Consider the following 19121-nt stretch of genomic DNA (forward strand, 5'->3'; position numbering starts at 1 on the left):
GATCTGATAGGAGGCATGGGATTAGTTCGATCTTCTTATATTTGTTGAGGTCTGTCTTGTGACCAAATATATGGTCGATTTTGGAGAAGGTACCATGAGGTGCTGAGAAAAAGGTATATTCTTTTGTTTTAGGGTGAAGTGATCTATAAATATCAGTCAAGTCCAATAAGTCCAGAGCTTCAATTAGTTTTATTGTGTCCCTGTTTGTTTTCTGTTTTCCTGATCAGTCCATTGAGGAATATTGCAGTGTTGAAGTCACCCACAATTATTGTGTTAGGTGCAATGTGTGCTTTGAGCTTTAGTAAAGTTTCTTTTACAAATGAGGGTGCCCTTGCATTTGGTGCATAGATGTTCAGAATTGAAAGTTCTTCTTGGTGGATTTTTCCTTTGACCAGCAAGAAGTGTCCTTCTGTGTCTCTTTTGATGACTTTAGATTGAAAGTCAATTTTATCTGATATTAGTATGGCTACTCAGGCTCATTTCCTGAGACCATTTGCTTGTAAAATTGTCTTCCAGCCTTTTACTCTAAGGTAGTGTTTGTCTTTGACATTGAGGTGTGTTTCCTGTATGCAGCAAAATGTAGGGTCCTGTTTCCTTATCCAGTCTGTTAGTCTATGTCTTTTTATTGGGGAGTTGAGTCCATTGACATTAAGAGATATTAAGGAATAGTGATTATTACTTCCTGTCATTTTCAATGTTATTTTTATATTTGAGTTGTTATCTTCTTTTGGGTTTGATGAAGGAATGTTACTGTCTTGCTTTTTTCAGGGTGTCGTTTCCCTTCTCTTACTGCCTTTTATATTCTTTCTTTGTTTTGTACATTTGGGGTTTTGATTATTATGTGACGAGAGGTATTTCTGCTCAGGTCCAGTCTGTTTGGAGTTCTGTAGGCTTCTTGTATATTCATGGGCATCTCTCTCTTTAAGTTGGGAAAGTTTTTTTCCATAATTTTGTTGAAGATATTTGCTGGCCCTTTCAGCTGTCTGATAAGTGGATATTAATTAGCCCAGAAGCCCTGAATACCCAAGGCATAAACTGCATAACAAATAACTCCCATGAAGAAATATGGAGAAGGTTCTGATCCTGTAATGGATTGATCTAGCATTGGAGGGGAATATAAGGACAGAGAAAAAAAGGAGGGAGGTGATTGGAGAATGGATGGAGAGAAGAAGATTTATGGGACATATGGGGAGGGGAGATCTGGGAAAGGGGAAATCATTTGGAATGTAAACAGAGAATATAGAAAATAAAAATATTTTAAAAAAAAAGAAAAAATTCACTCTCATCTATACCTATAATCCTTAGGTTTGGTCTTCTCATTGTGTCCTGGATTTCCTGGATGTTCTGGGATACAAGCTTTTTGCATTTAGCATTTTCTTTGACTGTTGAGTCAATGGTTTCTATGGTATCTTCGGCATCTGATATTCTTTCTTCCATTTCTTGTATTCTGTTGTTGATATTTGCATCTATGGCCCCTGATTTCTTCTCAAGGTTTTCTGTCTCCAAAGTTGTCTCCCTTTGTGATTTCTTAGTTGTTTCTACTGATTTTAGATCCTGGATGGTTTTGCTTACCTCCTTCACTTGCTTGTTTGTGTTTTCCTGTAATTCTTTAAGAGATTTTTGTGTTTCCTCTTTCATGACTTCTGCTGTTTGACTCATTTTCTCCTGCATTTCTTTAAGGTTTTTTTTTTTTTTTTTTTTTTTTTTGTGTTTCTTCTTTATTGGCTTCTATCTCTTGAGCCTTATTCTCCTGCATTTCTTTAAGTGATTTTTGTGTTTCCATTATATGGGTTTCTAGCTTATTCATGTTCCCCTGTATTTCTATTTTTCTTTCTTTTTTTTATTCGATATAATTTTTTATTTACATTTCAAATGATTTCACCTTTTCTAGCCCCCCACTTCCCGAAAGTCCCATAAGCCCCTTCCTCTTCCCCTGTCCTCCCACCCACCCCTTCCCACTTCCCCGTTCTGGTTTTGCCGAATACTGCTTCACTGAGTCTTTCCAGAACAAGGGGCCACTCCTCCTTTCTTCTTGTACCTCATTTGATGTGTGGATTATGTTTTGGGGATTCGAGTTCACCTTTTTAGTCTGGGTTACCTCACTTAGTATGATGTTCTCTAGCTCCATCCATTTGCCTAAGAATTTCATGAATTCATTGTTTCTAATGGCTGAATAGTACTCCATTGTGTAGATATACCACATTTTTTTGCATCCACTCTTCTGTTGAGGGATACCTGGGTTAAGAGATTCATTTATGTCCTTTTTGTGTTCTTCTAGCAGCATCATGAACAGTGTTTTTAAATCCAGTTTTTCTGGTGTGTTTGTGTAATCAGGACTTCCTGATGTTGGAGAGTTTGGTTCAGATGCTGCCATATTGCCTAGGTTTCTGACAGTAGGGTTCCTGTGTTTGCCCTTTGCCAACTTGTTATTTCTGATGTTAGTTGGTCTTGTCTCTGGCTGGTATTTGTGCCTCCTGTGAGGCTATATGGCTATTTCTGCAACACTGGATGGCTGGGTTTCCCCAGTTACAGATTGCTAATGTGCTGTCCTCCTCTTGAGTGCCCTGGCAGCCCTAGTGTGCCTTGCCCCAGGTTGTCTGTGTGAACCAGGAGGTGCTCATTTGCTCCTTCAGTGAGTGCTGATGGTCTATGCTGCGGGACCTTTTCTGCGTGTTGATCACTCTGCTGGGCAGACGATCTCCCAACCCGGTTGGTGCACACAAGGCTAGCCTAGCTGCTCAGGCCCTGAGTCTAGGCAAAAGCCTGGCAGGCTAAGGCCCTAGCAAAGGTCCCCTGTCACCTTGCTTCCACTGCTGATAGCCCTTCCTCTGGACCAGCTGCCACTGCCACCACTGCCGCTGCTTATAAGTATTTTTTAAAGAAGAAGAGAGCTGACAGATTTCCAAAAACAAACTGATAATTGCAGAATAATGAAATACTTAATATGAGTCTATTCTTTTTTTAAGTAATTTTCCTTATAGCATTTTATCACTAATGTATATAAATATTAACCAAGTAGCCTATCTTTGTATACTGTTATACATCTAGGAATAAGCCCATGGAACGTTCAAAGCATGTGTGTGTAATACACACACACAGACATACACACACAGACATACACATACACACACAGAGATAAATACATATGTGTATATATAAACTTAGAGCCTCACTAATTCTGTTATAAGTAAATCAAACTAGCACATCTGTTAGTGCTTATCCTGTACACTAGGCTCCCTCAATTGCTTCATCTTATAGTTGAATGTTCATTCCCTTTGACTAGTATTTCCTTTATTTCTTCCACCCTTTTAAAATCATTTCTCTTTTCTTTTATAATAGTTTATACTTAAAGGAAATTAAGGTATTCATGATATTTTTACCATTGTAGCAGTATTCATAATATCACAAATTGGAAAAAATAGTCAGTGACCATTAGTACATGACTTTAAAGAAATAGTGGTATAAAAATGCAATGAATGTTATCTAGCTATAAAGTATTTGTTATAACATAGATGCGACCAGCAGACACTGAGATAAGTGAAATCAGCTACCTGATCTCAATTTTGTGTGAATGGACCTTGGAAAAACCTTTAACATATTTACAGAGATAGACTGTTTTGAGATGAAAAGATTATTGGCTGGTGGCAGGCATTCCAAAATCTAGAATTTTAATTCTTTCAGAAGTCTTAGGTGTAGGTAGTGAATGTGAAGTTCATTCAACACTCCCTTTTTTGTTTGTTTTTGTCCACCTACCATGTATTGGTCACTATTTTAAGCTACAGCACAGATAATAAAATAGATCAAAAGATAAGAGAAAATGCCCTCAAATTCTGTTAAATGCATATCATATACACGTGATTAACAATTGCTCTATGATAATGGTTGTACTTCATATTAGTATGCAAAGGAAAACTTAAAAAAAATGTGGGAGGATACTAAAGAGCTTTACAAGGTACCAAGTATAAATAAATTCTAGCTGGAATAAAGATCTACTTATAAAATTAAATGCTATTTAAAATGTAAGAGGAAAAAGAGAGTTTTTTTTTTATTATTTTGAAATAAATTAGATGTTAAGTGGACCACAATCTTGAACCCATCAGAGGAAAAATGATGCATTTGACTATATAAAGATGGCCATGACAATAAATGGAAATCTGGAACTGACCAGGGTGCAGAGGTGGAGGCATCTCCAGGATGAGACAGAGACCTGGGATAAGGGAGGCACCCAAGGATCAATGGGGGTGACCTTGGCTGTGACTCACAGCATTGGGGATATGGAACATGAAGAGGCCACCTCCTGTAGCCAGGCAGGAACCCCAGTGCAGTGATTGGGACACCAATCCACCATCAAAATTCTCAACCCCAAATGTATCCTGTCTATAAGAAATGCAGGCACAATGGATGGAACAGAGGTTGAGGGAATGGGCAACCAATAACCAGCCCAACTTGAGACCCATCCCATGGGGAAACACCAGTTTCTAACACTGATCCTCTGTTATGTTTGCAGACAGGAGCATGTTGTCCTTTGAAAGGCTAAACCCAGCAGCTGTCTCAGATGGATACAGACACCCACAACCAAATAGTGGATGGAGCTTGGGGACTCTTTTTGAAGAGTAGGGGACAAGGTTTGCTGGCATCGAAGGGGATAGGAACTCCACAGGAAGACCAATACAGTCAACTAACCCGGACCCTTGGGGTCTCAGAGACTGAACCACCAACCAAAGAACATACACAGGCTAGACTTAAGCCCCACATATATATGTAACAGTTGTACAGCTTGGTCTTCATGAGTGTCCTGAACAACTGGAGAGGGTGTAACCCCAAAGGCTTTTGCCTGTCTATGGGATATGTTCCTCCAGCTGGGCTATCTTATCTGGCTTCAGTGTGAGAATATGTTCCTTGCCCTGAAGAGACTTGAAGTGTCAGGGTGGGGTAAACCCAGAAGGGGTCCACCAACTCAGAGGAGAATAGGAGGGGGTGGGAAGAAAGATTGTGGAAGGGGGTGACCAGGAGGTGGGGAGTGGGCAGGATATAAAGTTAATGAGTAAAAAAAAAAAACACAAATAAGTACAAGACTGTACAAAGGTTAAAAGATACATGAAAAACTTAGGAAACTATAATATATACAACAAAAGTTAACATCCTTAATGTATTAAGAGCATAATTAAATAATAGAGATGAGTACTAGTCAGAAAAGTAGAAAAGGTATACTGAGAGACAGTGCACAGAATAAGATATATTATCAGCAATTACATAAATGTCAATTTAATAGACCATCTATATTTGAATATTGGGGAATTTGTGATTTTTTTTTTTTTTAGTTAGGGATCAAACTCAGTGCCTCATGTAACTTCGATAAGCACTCCTACAACTGAGCATGCATGCCTATAGATGCTCTAATTATACCTTAAGTTTCACATTTTATTTTCAAGAGTCAATAATTAATTCAGCAAATTAAAAATTTTCAGGGAAGCAGTCATTTTTTACCTTCCAGCTTCATAAAGACTTTACAAAGGAATCATAATTCTTCTGTTGGTAAAAAGGGTAGGAAAACAGAAGTATGCTTTTGGTGGAAGTGTAAATTGTTGAAGTACATTGCTAGGTTTTTGAAGAGCAATATGATTTTTTTTTAAATCAAAATTTAGTGTGATTATTAATCCAGAAATTTTACTTTTAGGAATATATTCTGAGGAAACACCACAACTGTGCATAACTTCAGTTGTATGTATAAGAAATGGGATGCTGATTTTATAGTTGTTTATGCCTAGTTCCATGGTCTATTACTTCTTAATTTTTCTCTACTGGGTGAGTATAGGGCTCCATGTTGTATAATTTTTAAATTTATGTATTCACTTTACAACACTATATCAGCCTTTCCTTTCCTCCCAGTATCCCCTCATGTAAGTCCTCCCCCCATTCCAAGGGAATGCCTCCCTCTGGATATTACCCCACCCCTATACTAACACTACTCCCTTACCCACTCCTCAACCCCACCATTCCCCTAGACCCCCACCCCCACCCCATCCCCACACATATCAGTTTGCTGAGACTAGGCAAGCAAGGTTTGGCCTAATTTAGAGGAGTGCGATCCACAGGCAGGCAGACAGCAGGCTCAGGGACAGCCCCTGCTCCATCTGCTACATATGTGCATGGGGCCTAGGTCCAGCCTGTGTATATTCTTGGGTTGGTGATTCGTTCTCTGGGAGCCCCCAAGCATCCAGGTTAGTTGACCCTTGGTCTTCCTGTGGTATCCCTGTCCTCTTCAGGGCCTTCAATCCTCTCAACTCTTTCATAAGACTCTCCAAGCTCCATCTAATGTTTGAGTGTGAGTCTCTGCATCTGTTTCCATTGACTGCTGGGTGGAGACTCTCAGAGGACAGTTATGCTAGGTCCCTGACTCACTCAGGATGATACCTGCTTCCATGCTGAATTCTTTCTTTCTTTCTTTCTTTCTTTCTTTCTTTCTTTCTTTCTTTCTTTCTTTCTTTCTTTCTTTCTTTCTTTCTTCCTTCCTTCCTTCCTTCCTTCCTTCCTTCCTTCCTTCCTTCCTTTCTTTCTTTCTTTCCTTTCTTTCTTTTTCTTTCTTTCTTTCTTTCTTTCTTTCTTTCTTTCTTTCTTTCTTTCTTTCTTTCTTTCTTTCTTTTTTCCTTTCTTTCTTTCTTTCTTTCTTTCTTTCTTTCTTTCTTTCTTTCTTTTTTTTCTTTCTTTCTTTCTTTCTTTCTCCTTCCTTTCTTTCTTTCTTTCTTTCTTTCTTTTTTTCCTTTCTTTCTTTCTTTCTTTCTTTTCTTTCTTTCTTTCTTTCTTTCTTTTCCCTTTCTCTCCTTTCTTTCTTTCTTTCTTTCTTTCTTTCTTTCTTTCTTTCTTTCTTTCTTTCTTTCTTCTTTCTTTTCCCTTTCTCTCCTTTCTTTCTTTCTTTCTTTCTTTCTTTCTTTCTTTCTTTCTTTCTTTCTTTCTTTTCCCTTTCTCTCCTTTCTTTCTTTCTTTCTTTCTTTCTTTCTTTCTTTCTTTCTTTCTTTCTTTTCTTTCTTTTCTTTCTTTCTTTTTCCCTTTCTCTCCTTTCTTTCTTTCTTTCTTTCTTTCTTTCTTTCTTTCTTTCTTTCTTTCTTTCTTTCTTTCTTTTCTTCTTTTCTTTCTTTTCTTTCTTTTCTTTCTTTTCTTTCTTTTCCTTCTTTTCCTTCTTCTCTTTCTTTCTCTCATTCTCTCCCCATCCTTCCCTCCCTCCTTCCCTCCATCCCTCCCTCCCTCCCTCCCTCCCTCGCTCTTTCTTCCTTTCTTTCTTCTATACTGGGCAGTGATGTAGAGCCCCATGTTATGTCACTTTTTAAGTGTAGGTATATAGTAAAATAAAAAAAATAAGTTGAAGAATTTTATAAAATATTACTTAAGAAACAAGTTTATCAAAACTGTAATCTTGTAAAGTTCTTTATTAAGCCTTAATAGTTGTATACTGTAACCATGAGGAAGGATTGAGAAAGAATATGAAGGAACCAGAAGATATTCAAAGGGAAAGTGCTATTAGTAGAAGTTAACCCAGACTAATGTGGAACTCAGGAAATCCTCGGTGGGATATCACAGACATATGCCATCACTCCTAACATTATCTTTCTACCCAAAACAAATATTATTCTCTTGAGAAATTAATTGAAATCTTTGTTTCTTGGTGAATGAAGAAATATTCACAAAGTTTTAAGAAAAAACACTCATAGCGTCTTAAAAACCTCATTTTTTCTCAGTGATATAGATTCTCAAAATATTTCTCCTTTGATTTTTGTGGATGTAAATTTCACTTAGTTTGAAGTCTTCTAATATAAGCTACCTGGCCAGATCAGTAATGGCTTGATACAGAATGACCAATTTTGAGTGATGTCACTTATGTGGAGTGAGATTAAAACCCAGAGAAGCAAATTGGAGAGTAGCGATTGGTAGGAGCTGGTGATGGAAGGAAATGGGGAGGAGAACTGTTCGTATATGCTGAAAGATATGAGACAAATGTTCGGAGACAAAAAAGTTAATGAGGTCTCTCTATACCAAGTCATTCATAGTAAATAAGCTTATACTGAGTACTTGAAATTTGAGAGGGAGTTGCTCTTAAGTGTTTTCCTCCTGGGCATATGGCAGGAAGGAAACTACATGAATTCATATCTAAGTTGGTAAGCTTGAATACAGGAATTAATACAAAATGTACACTTAGGTTAAAGCCTTCCTTGTGTTGTTCATCTTAAACAGATAAAACAATGCCTTTGAGTAACAATGCCTCTCTAATGCTTAAAATCCGAATTTGAAAATAATAATCTAAGAGCTGAGGTTTGGTTCCCTGGCAGAGTGCTGTGTCCATGGCCTGGAGTTTTGTCCCTAACACTATAAAAATTATGTTCAAGTAACAGGTAAACTTTTAAATAGATGTTATATTGTGAATGAAATTATATATTTATTAGCTACTTACATGGAGCTAGTCATATATATTTTTCATATAAGATTTTGAAAATACTGTTTTATGTGAACTAGACATTTATATTTCTATTGTTGATTGTGACTGAAAAGTTCATGTGAAATACTTTATCTGAATTTAAAAGGTTTTATTTTAGCTTTTAAGAACATGTTATTTGACTCACTTTTTCTTTTTTAGATAACTGGGAAAAAGGCATATGCTACAAGCCAGCAAATTTTTCAAGCCATTAAGTCATTGTGGACAAAAAACAGTGAAAACGAATCACTCCCTGAACCAAAGGAAGAAACCAAGGTAGAATTTAAGTAAACAAGAAGAGGGTCACTGAAGCTTTGTTTGAGTAAGCACTGGCTCATACAGATGCTTCAGAGAGGTCAGAGATAAAATGCAAACAACAAAAGACTCGCAGTAACTTGGTATAGCATAAGCTTACATTCTTTTAGTGAAATGATTGACCTCTAAAAAAATATATGTTTTTAATAAACAGGAAGGAAGGTCTGATGAAATCCCTGCCAAAATGCCTGACAGGAAACATTCAGTATCTTTGCCAAAAGACATTGCCTCTGCAACAAAGATTAAATCAGAATCCACCTCAGGTTTGTTTGGAACTTTTAATTTTGTTTTACTTTTATTAAATAATTTTTAAAGCATTATAGTTGATGCTTTGAACTTACATGGTTTTCCAAATGTTTTTTTTTTTCCTCTCATATGTATGCTTTGAATTTCATCTTTGTTTATGAGGTACCTAGATTCTTGAATTTTTCTTTTTAAATCACCACATAACTATAATCCATGTCTTCATGCGTGCAGGTACAGTACTGTCAGTATGATTGAGTGAAACATTTAATATCACTTTATAAATGTAAGTTATTTTATCAGAAGGAGGAAAGTGTACCTTTCAGGATTCTGTCAGCTGGCAGGTATGAGCCACACCTGCATAAAGCATCTCAGCTTCCATTTCTCATGCTATTTATCTGTCAGTCTCCTGTCAGGCTTAGTTTCTACTATCTGTGCTTTTATTAAATTCAGGTACCAGGAGAAATTGCAGCTTTAAGTAGTACATGTAACACTATTACAACTTTGCTAGGAATTCAGTATTGGCAATCAATACTTTGTGGGACCCCCAAGTGAGACTCATGCTTTCTAAAGAAATCCTACCATGATCAAAAAGAATGGAGCCAAATGTTTAAAACCACTTTAGCAGTCTAGTCACATAAAGCCATCTGTCTCAGATTTGCATAGCTTCCTCATTGCAAAGCAAGTACACTGCTTTCAGAAGTGGGAAGGTGGAAACGGTCCTCTTATCTAACCTTTATAAAGCATGCACTGTAATAATAGATTACTTAAGTATTGTTATTCAACCAGCAATACAAAGCAAAACAAAATCCCACCTCTGATGTATTGCTGATGATTCCCACTTCAAAATGAAATACTCCAGATTAAATAGCTTCTTTCAAATCATAGAACTTATGAGTAGCAGTTGTATTTCTAGATCATCTTCCTAAAGCCACAGTCTAACCTCTTCCCAATGTATATAGTTCTAATTGAAAACCAGAAGTTTATCTCTAATTTCCTCTTCCTCCTACTCCCCTCTCAATCTCCATCTGGTGTTAGGGCACAGTGGCCATGCCTGTAATTCAAGCAGTTGGGAAGCTGAAAGAGAAGGCTTGTGTATTGAAGGCCAGTGTGGGCTCTTACTTAGTGAGTTCCTAGAGTAGCTTAGAATACCAAAACCACACAAAGATCCAACAAAGAAAGAGAACTTCAGACCAATTTCCCTTATGAACATCGATGCAAAAATACTCAATAAAATTCTTGCCAACCGAATCCAAGAACACATCAAAACGATCATCCACCATGATCAAGTACGCTTTATCCCAGGGATGCAGGGTTGGTTCAATATACGGAAATCCATCAATGCAATCCAATACATAAACAAACTCAAAGAAAAAAAACCACATGGTCAATTCATTGGATGATGAAAAAGCATTTGACAAAATTCAGCATCCTTTGATGCTTAAAGTCTTGGAAAGAACAGGAATTCAAGCCCATACGTAAACATAGTAAAAGCAATATACAGCAAACAGGTAGCCAGCATCAAACTAAATGGAGAGAAACTTGAAGCAATCCCACTAAAATCAGGGACTAGACAGGGCTGCCCCCTTTCTCCTTATCTTTTCTTTCTTTCTTTCTTTCTTTTTTTTTTCCTAGACAGGGTTTCTCTGTATAGCCCTGGCTGTCCTAGAACTCACTCTGTAGACCAGGCTGGCCTCGAACTCAGAAATCCACCTGCCTCTGCCTCCCAGAGTGCTGGGATTACAGGCGTGCGACCCACCCCCACCCCACCCCACCCCCACCCTCGGCTTCTCCTTATCTTTTCAATATAGTACTAGAGGTACTAGTTCAGGCAATTAGACAACATAAGGAGGTCAAAGGGATACAAATTGGAAAGGAAGAAGTCAAACTATCTTTATTTGCAGATGATATGATAGTCTACCTATGTGACCCCAAAAAACTCCACTAGAGAACTCCTACAGCTGATAAACTATTTCAGCAAAGTGGCAGGTTATAAAATCAACTCAAGCAAATCAGTGGCCTTCCTATACTCAAAGGATAAGCAGGCTGAGAAAGAAATTAGGGAAATGACCCCCTTCACAATAGCCACAAACAGTATAAAGTATCTTGGGGTGACTCTTACCAAACATGTGAAAGATCTTTATGACAATAACTTCAAGACTCTGAAGAAGGAAATGGAAGAAGACCTCAAAAAATGGAAAAACCTCCCATGCTCATAGATCTGCAGGATTAATAGAGTTAAAATGGCCATTTTGCCAAAAGCAATATACAGATTCAACGCCAATACCCATCAAAATCCCAACTCAATTCTTCACAGAGTTAGAAAGAGCAATCCTCAAATTCATCTGGAATAACAAAAAACCCAGGATAGCTAAAACTATTCTCAGCAACAAAAGAAATTCTGGGGGTATCAGTATCCCTGACCTTAAGCAATACTACAGAGCAATAGTGTTAAAAACTACATGGTATTGGTACAGTGACAGGCAGGCAGATCAGTGGAACAGGATTGAAGATCCAGAAATGAACCCACACACCTATGGCCACTTGATCCTCGACAAAGGGGCTGAAAACATCCAATGGAAAAAAGATAGCCTTTTCAACAAATGGTGCTGGTTCAACTGGAGGTCAGCATGCAGAAGAATGCGAGTTGATCCATCCTTGTCTCCTTGTACTAAGCTCAACTCCAAATGGATCAAGGACCTACACATAAAGCCAGACACTCTGAAGCTAATAGAAAAGAAACTTGGCAAGGCCCTTGAGGACATCGGTACAGGGGGAAAGTTTCTAAACAGATCACCAATAGCATATGCTCTAAGATCAAGAATTGACAAATGGGACCTCATACAATTACAAAGTTTCTGTAAGGCAAAGGACACCATCAAAAGGACAGATCGGCAACCAACAAATTGGGAAAAGATCTTCACCAACCCTACATCAGATAGAGGGCTAATATCCAATATATATAAAGAACTCAAGAAGTTAGACTCCAGAAAACCAAACAACCCTATTAAAAAATGGGGTACAGAGTTAAACAAAGAATTTTCACCTGAAGAACTTCGGATGGCGGAGAAGCATTTTAAAAAATGCTCAATTTCATTAGTCATTAGGGAAATGCAAATTAAAACAACCCTGAGATTTCGCCTTACACCAGTCAGAATGGCTAAGATTAAAAATTCAGGAGACAGCAGATGTTGGCGAGGATGTGGAGAAAGAGGAACACTCCTCCACTGCTGGTGGGGTTGCAAATTGGTACAACCACTATGGCAATCAGTCTGGCGGTTCCTCTGAAAACTGGGCACCTCACTTCCAGAAGATCCTGCTATACCACTCCTGGGCATATACCCAGAAGATTCCCCAGCATGTAATAAGGATACATGTTCCACTATGTTCATAGCAGCCCTATTTATAATTGCCAGATGCTGGAAAGAACCCAGGTATCCCTCAACAGAAGAGTGGATGCAAAAAATGTGGTATATCTACACAATGGAGTACTATTCAGCCATTAGAAACAATGAATTCTTGAAATTCTTAGGCAAATGGATGGAGCTGGAGAACATCATACTAAGTGAGGTAACCCAGACTCAAAAGATGAATCATGGTATGCACTCACTAATAAGTGGATATTAACCTAGAAAACTGGAATTCCCAAAACATAATCCACACATCAAATGAGGTACCAGAAGAACCGGGGAGTGGCCCCTTGTTCTGGGAAGATTCAGTGAAGCAGTATAGGGCAATACCAGAACAGGGAAGTGGGAAGGGTTGGGTGGGAAAACAGGGGGAGGGAAGGGGGCTGATGGGACTTTGGGGAGTGGGGATCTGGAGAAGGGGAAATCATTTGAAATGTAAATAAAAAATATATCGAATAAAAAAAAAGAAAAAAAAATTAATACATACTAAGACCTTGTCTCAAAAGAGAAAGATAGTAATAGCAGTAATATTAGTCCAAGAAAAGCTGTCACCAAATAGCAAAACCTCAGGAATCAAAGAAGATGATCACAATTAGATGAGGAGATAAAGGTAGAGTCATAGGACACAGAAGAATGCCTTTATAAGAACCTGACTATGTTCAGTCTTTCCTTCTCTTAAATGAAAGCAAAACAGTCTGTGGTATTCAGAACATTTTTCTTAAGTTGGGCATGATGGCTAAGGTACATTAATTGAATTGAGAGCCTTAAGGGTATTTTAGGTACCATCTTGATTGATACAGCTAACTAAAGAGTAATTGAGCATAGGGTGATCTCATTCTTTTGTCTCTTAACCAGTTGAGATCTTGTATTCTTGCATAGTAAAGAAGAGAACAACATTGTCAGGACACTTTATAGGGTACCAGTTCCATTCACAAGGACTCTACCTTCATCACCTCATCTAATCCTGATTACCCTCCCTGGCCTCAGAATACCATCATAACATTGGTGGTTGGGGTTTCAGTTGAAGAATGTAGTTTTGAGGGTTAATTTTCTCATCCTTAGAACTTAGCATTGTTTCATTTCACATGTAATCACAAGTTGTATGACATGGGAAAACGTAGTGATTATGACCACAGGTTTTAGGAGAAGACCTGAAGCTGAATACCACACCCAGTATTGGAATAGTTCTATTATCTGGGGCAAGATGCCCATCACCGTAGGTTTGTTTGCCCTCCACAAGAAAGAAAATAAAAGTTCTCACATGTTTTCTCTTAGAGTTAAGTCTCAATCTTCAGTCTCTCTTTCTCTGTCTCTCTATCTTTGTCTCTGTCCCTCTCTCCCTCTCTTTCCCCACCAGATACATGCAGGCAAACTTACATATCCCATGACACAGAGTCTTAATATGCATTCTACACCATCCTTGAACTGCTGCCAGTCCTCTTGCCTTATAATAAGGTGTCTTGAGTGCTGAGTTAGGCCTTGAACTCAATAGATTATCAGAAAAGTTCCACAGAAAATTCTGAGTATTCCACATTTTAAGAATTTCAGAGGATTGGATTTCTAAAGATAGGACCTTTCCAATCTAGGAAATTGGAGTGAGGCATGTCTTTAATCAGACAGTGGACAAGAATATAAATCCAGGGAGTAAGTAGAGATGTTAGAGGACTTAGGAAATTTATGTAAACTGTTAAACAAATCTGAAAGCAAAAAACATAAAATTATTTCTCATATCCATACTAATAGTTCTGCTTAATACACTTAGAGGAATGGCCAGAGATTGCCCTTTTCACAGTGGATAAACCCACAGCCATGCCTATATGGGCAGCATTAACTGGGTTGATTGTATTATTTAAAGGAGCCAGACGGAGAGAAGACTCAAGTGGGATGGAAGTAATAGCAGCAGGGTCAGGAGAAGGTGAAGTGAGGGAGTGGGGAGTGGATATGTTTAGGATCCGTCGTTCATATTGATGAAGGTTACTGATGGTTTCTTATTTTCCAGTAGATAGCCCCAAACACATGCACATATGGGCAGCAGTAACAGGACATAATAGTGTTTTATCAAAAATAAAAGGGCTCTTCCTCTCTTCCTCTCTTTCTCTCTCTTTCTCTTACTCCCCTCTTGCCCCTCTCCTTGGGCTCTTCTCTCCTCCCCCTCTCTCCATGTGGTCATGGCTGGCCTCACTTCTCTACTCTCTCCCTCTCTCTGCCTTTCTCTGCCTCCACTACCCCATTAACCCCCATCCTCTTCCCTGAATAAACTCTACTCTATACAAAGAAAGAAAGAAAGAAAGAAAGAAAGAAAGAAAGAAAGAAAGAAAGAAAGAAAGAAAGAAAGAAAGAAAGAAAGAAAGAAAGAAAGGAAGGAGGATGGCCCAGCAGTTAGGAGCACTTGGTTAATCTTCCAATGTATCCAGGTTTGATTCCCCATCACCAAATGGCATCTCATGCCCTCTTCTGGCTTTTGTGAATACCAGGCATGTATGTGATACACAGATATACATGCAGTAAAACATGCACTTTTATAACATTTATAACAATAATAATAATAACAATAAAAATAACTTGGGAAAGGACGTATTTGGGAAGATATGGAGGTAGATATGATCATACATCATTGTGCATATAAATGAAATTCTCCCCACCACTAGATGGAGAGCAATAGCCAATCAGTGGCAACTGAGAAGGATAAAATCTATTTTCTCCTGGGACAAACCTCATGACAAGTTATTTAATCCCTTTGAGTCAACACTAAGCATGGGCATATGAGCAATAATGGATTATACTTTGTGTGTGTATGTGTGTGTGTGTATGTATGTATGTATATATTTCTGAAATGTAATAAGAGTAATTGCCTTTCTCGAGTCTCTTTAGATTTCCATGTCTATTTAAGCCAGACTTTCTTTTTAATTTACATTCCAGCCATTGCTCACCCTTCCCGGTACCCTCTTCTACAGTTCCTCATCCCATTTCCACTCCCTCTTGCGCCCGAGAAGGTGCTTTCCCTAGCCCCACCAGCCCTCCCCCTTCCCTGGGGCATCAAGTCACTTGAAAATTAAGAGCATCTTCTCCCACTAAGGCCATACCAAGCAGTCCTCTGATTGTGTGTGTGTGTGTGTGTGTTTGTGTGTGTGTGTGTGTGTGTGTATGCTGGAGGCCTTGGATCAGCCCATATATGCTGCCTGGTTGCTGGCTCAGTCTCTGGGATTTCCCTGGAGTCCCGGGTATTTAATTAAGACTGCTGGTCTCAAGTGGAGGGGTGAGATTACTAACACATAGTCAAAATGTCTGACCTAGAATTGTTCCTGTTTAAAAGAACTGCAGGGACAAAAGTGGAGAAGAAACTGAGTGAAAGGTCCAGTGACAGGCCCAACTTGGGATCCATCTCATGGGGGTAGGGGATGGGCACCAAGGCCTGACACTATTACTGTTGCTATGATGTGCTTACAGCAGGAGCCAGCATTTATATAGCCACAGTTTTCACCCAAAGAAGACAGAAAATTTGTGTGTGTGTGTGTGTGTGTGTGTGTGTGTGTGTGTGTAACAATACAGAAGTCATGAATTGAGAGTGGGGTTTACATAGAAGGCATTAGAGGGGAAGGAGTGGAAATAATGTAAATGTGGTACTTATGTATGAAATTCTCAAAAGATAAAAATTTGAGTAAACAAAATACATAAAAATAAAGAAAACTTTAAAGAAATTTTCAAAGAATTAAAAGCCAGTTCAGAAACCCTTTTTATGGTGTTGAACAGTGGCTGCCACCAGGTGGCAGTGAAGCTGCATTTGAGAAACACTGACAAGCACAAGACTCCTCGCATTTCTTTCCCTGTTTTTGAGACCACTTTCAGAGTGTTTTCTAATTAAAAACTAAATGCATACTATTACATTATTATATGTGTTAGAATAGATTTAATATCTACTATAATTTTCAAGTAGTGCCAGTTGAAAATATCTTAAGATAATCTATCAGATGATATGAAAACACCTGTGATTTCTGTTGGCAATAAAAATGTAAACATAATACTCTGGAGGTTTGTCACCTAGATTTATGACTGAGTAAAATTTCCATTTTTAGAGATTAGTAAAAGTATAGACGACTTTTCTTGACCTTACTTGATAGATCATGAATTCTATCATAAACCTCTGAAGGGACCTCAGATTAAAAATTCCTGTTGTATGGATAACAGTATTAATATAATGGATAGTGTTTATGGCCTGATTAAGACTTTGGTCCTGATACCATATGTAAGTGTGTCACACTTTATAAAGTAGAAAATATTCTAAACATTATAAATCATTATGTTCAAATTTTCTCCTTTAACAATAAAACTGAAAATAAATTGTTCTGTGGGGAAAATGTATAGCTCTACAAAATTATAAAATCATTTAAAAATAATTCAGACATTGAAAAAAATTTAAAATAAAAACTATTGGTATATGTACTCTACAGAGACTAGAAAATTTAACCTGTAATTTTTGACTAAATGACTGTTTTTGATATCTTAAGACAATGTAGCCTAACCCCTGACTTTTTGTAAGTAAGCTTCCTTTTTCTAAACAATAAAAAAGTGTTTTTACTATTTGGCTGTTCTTTGCCTACTTATCATACACAAAGTAGTATATGCATCATACTTAACCCATTATCTTACCTAATGCTAAAAGAAAGTATGTGATATTGTTACTATCACATACTTCCATTTTCAGAAAATCCAGATCTCTGTAGGAATTGGGCTAAGTAGGGGAGCCCCAGTCTGGCTCCCCTACTTAGCATTTGAGTGATATTAGTCAAATCAATCTCATCTGTCAAATGTGAATAATGCAGGCATGCATTGCTTAATGACAGGGATAAATTGTAATGAATGTGCCATTAGATGATTTCACCTTTGTGGTAACAGCACTAGTGTACACAAACCGGTTAGCATAGGTCAGTATGCAGTGTGGCTTATTTCATCAACCTAATCTCAAGCATGTATGGTACATTGAGCTACATATTTTCTGGCACATAATTAACTTGTCAAGCTAACTCAAGTCGTATTGCCAAATCTAGGAATCAGTTTTCAATCTCAAGTACATGAAATTTATCAGTAACCCTTGACCTGTAAGGTATCACTTACTCTTGGTTCTTGTTGTTCATATCTCTGTCTTAATCTTAACCTGAAAAGGTTATGGTATTTTGAAGAGTTCCCTTCTTGTTCGTACTGGGCTTTAGATAATGCTACCTTGCTTCATGGTTTTAAATGCTGTATAAATACCTTCTTTTTCACTTTAATACTTTATAGGTACTACACAGTTTATACCTGACCCCAAGCTCATGGATCACGGGCAGTCTCATCCAGACGATAGAGATATGTACAGCACTAGAAGCTGAATTATTTTGCAGAAGGAGCCTGCATAAAGAACTGCAAGGTGTACCAAGTTGCAAACAATGGGGAAAGATCACATAATGAATGGGTAATTGTCAGAATGTGACTTGAAATTTTTCCATGACATTTTCAAATAAACAGTTTGGTCAATGATACACGTGTTAAAATCATAAATTTATGAATGCAACACAAATAATATTAAGTGATTGATGCGGAAACTGAGGTAGAACTACTAGGAGTACATTTCATGACTTGTAATAGAATTTAGAAAACAAAATGAAGTGAAGATATGTCAGTAAGACTGAATTTTAAAAACATGCATATATATGTGTATATGCATGTATGTATGTATGTATGTATGTATGTATGTATGTATGTATGCATGTATGTATGCGTGTATGTATCTGCTTTAGTTTTCCCAATTATTGTCAGTTAACTTAGATGGGGCTAGAAGAATGTGTTTTTAACTTGACTATATTTTTAGAGCTGGAATAAATTATCCATATTTTATGGCACATGAGCTTTATTTTATTTATTTTAGCTATTGTTAAATGCTTGAAAATATCTGTTTAAGTGGACCATATACTATGTGATCCTAGTACTTAATAGCAATTTTGTTACTGCTTCCTGGGTGTTGTGTTTTTCTGTTTCACTCCACTGGGATCTTTAAACCCATCAAACTTGCCTGTTTTCTATTTCATAGAGCAAAAAATGTCCAATTCTTAGATACAGCCATTGCTGCTAGGCATCTAGCTTTTAGGTCACTCTTTGCAGTCATCCTTTGCACCTTTCCTAAGACTAGTGTTTCTTCTCAGGTTCCTATTCCCATCTTTTCAGGACTGTATTTTGTCCTGTTTAACCTTCAGTCTTTGGTTTCTCTTTTCACTCAGTTCTCTTCCTCAACTAGTAAATACATTTATCTTCAAACAATGACAAAGTGTAGAAAGATGAGGCATAGCCCAGCTTTTCCCTCGAGTGGACTTTTCTCTTCAGCTTCTTCCTAAGATTTCTGGACATCCTTAAGAAGGCATTATGTATAAGTGAAGTAATTGATTATCAATAATATTTTAACATGCATTACAACCAATAGATGTCATTTATCTAGGACACAGGTAAGTTTTGTTAGATTATTAAGGATATTTCAAACTTTTTATTTTTTTTTACTCAGCTTGCTTTCTTTATTCTTACACAGTCCAGGATCCTCTATATAGGGAATAGTGCTTCCCACAGTAGTCAGGTCTTCCTATCTCTATTTTTTTTCTATTTTTTTAATTTATTGATATATTTATTTACATTTCAAATGATTTCCCCTTTTCTGGATCCCCACT

General features: G+C 37.6%; 1 protein-coding gene across 2 annotated transcripts in view; it reads left to right on the forward strand.

The window, feature by feature from the left end:
• Apool (apolipoprotein O like) overlaps positions 1–17946 on the forward strand; it is a 74643-nt gene extending 56697 nt beyond the window's left edge. For both annotated transcript variants that reach the window (XM_052171524.1, XM_052171525.1), the window contains exons 7-9: positions 8627–8740; positions 8934–9042; positions 17710–17946. In XM_052171524.1, the coding sequence (XP_052027484.1) occupies positions 8627–8740; positions 8934–9042; positions 17710–17798 (312 nt within the window). In that variant the 3' untranslated portion in view covers positions 17799–17946. The remainder of the gene's footprint in view (positions 1–8626; positions 8741–8933; positions 9043–17709) is intronic.
• Positions 17947–19121: the final 1175 nt, after the last annotated feature.

This window comes from Apodemus sylvaticus, chromosome X (assembly GCF_947179515.1).
Source record: "Apodemus sylvaticus chromosome X, mApoSyl1.1, whole genome shotgun sequence".
Taxonomy (NCBI): domain Eukaryota; kingdom Metazoa; phylum Chordata; class Mammalia; order Rodentia; family Muridae; genus Apodemus; species Apodemus sylvaticus.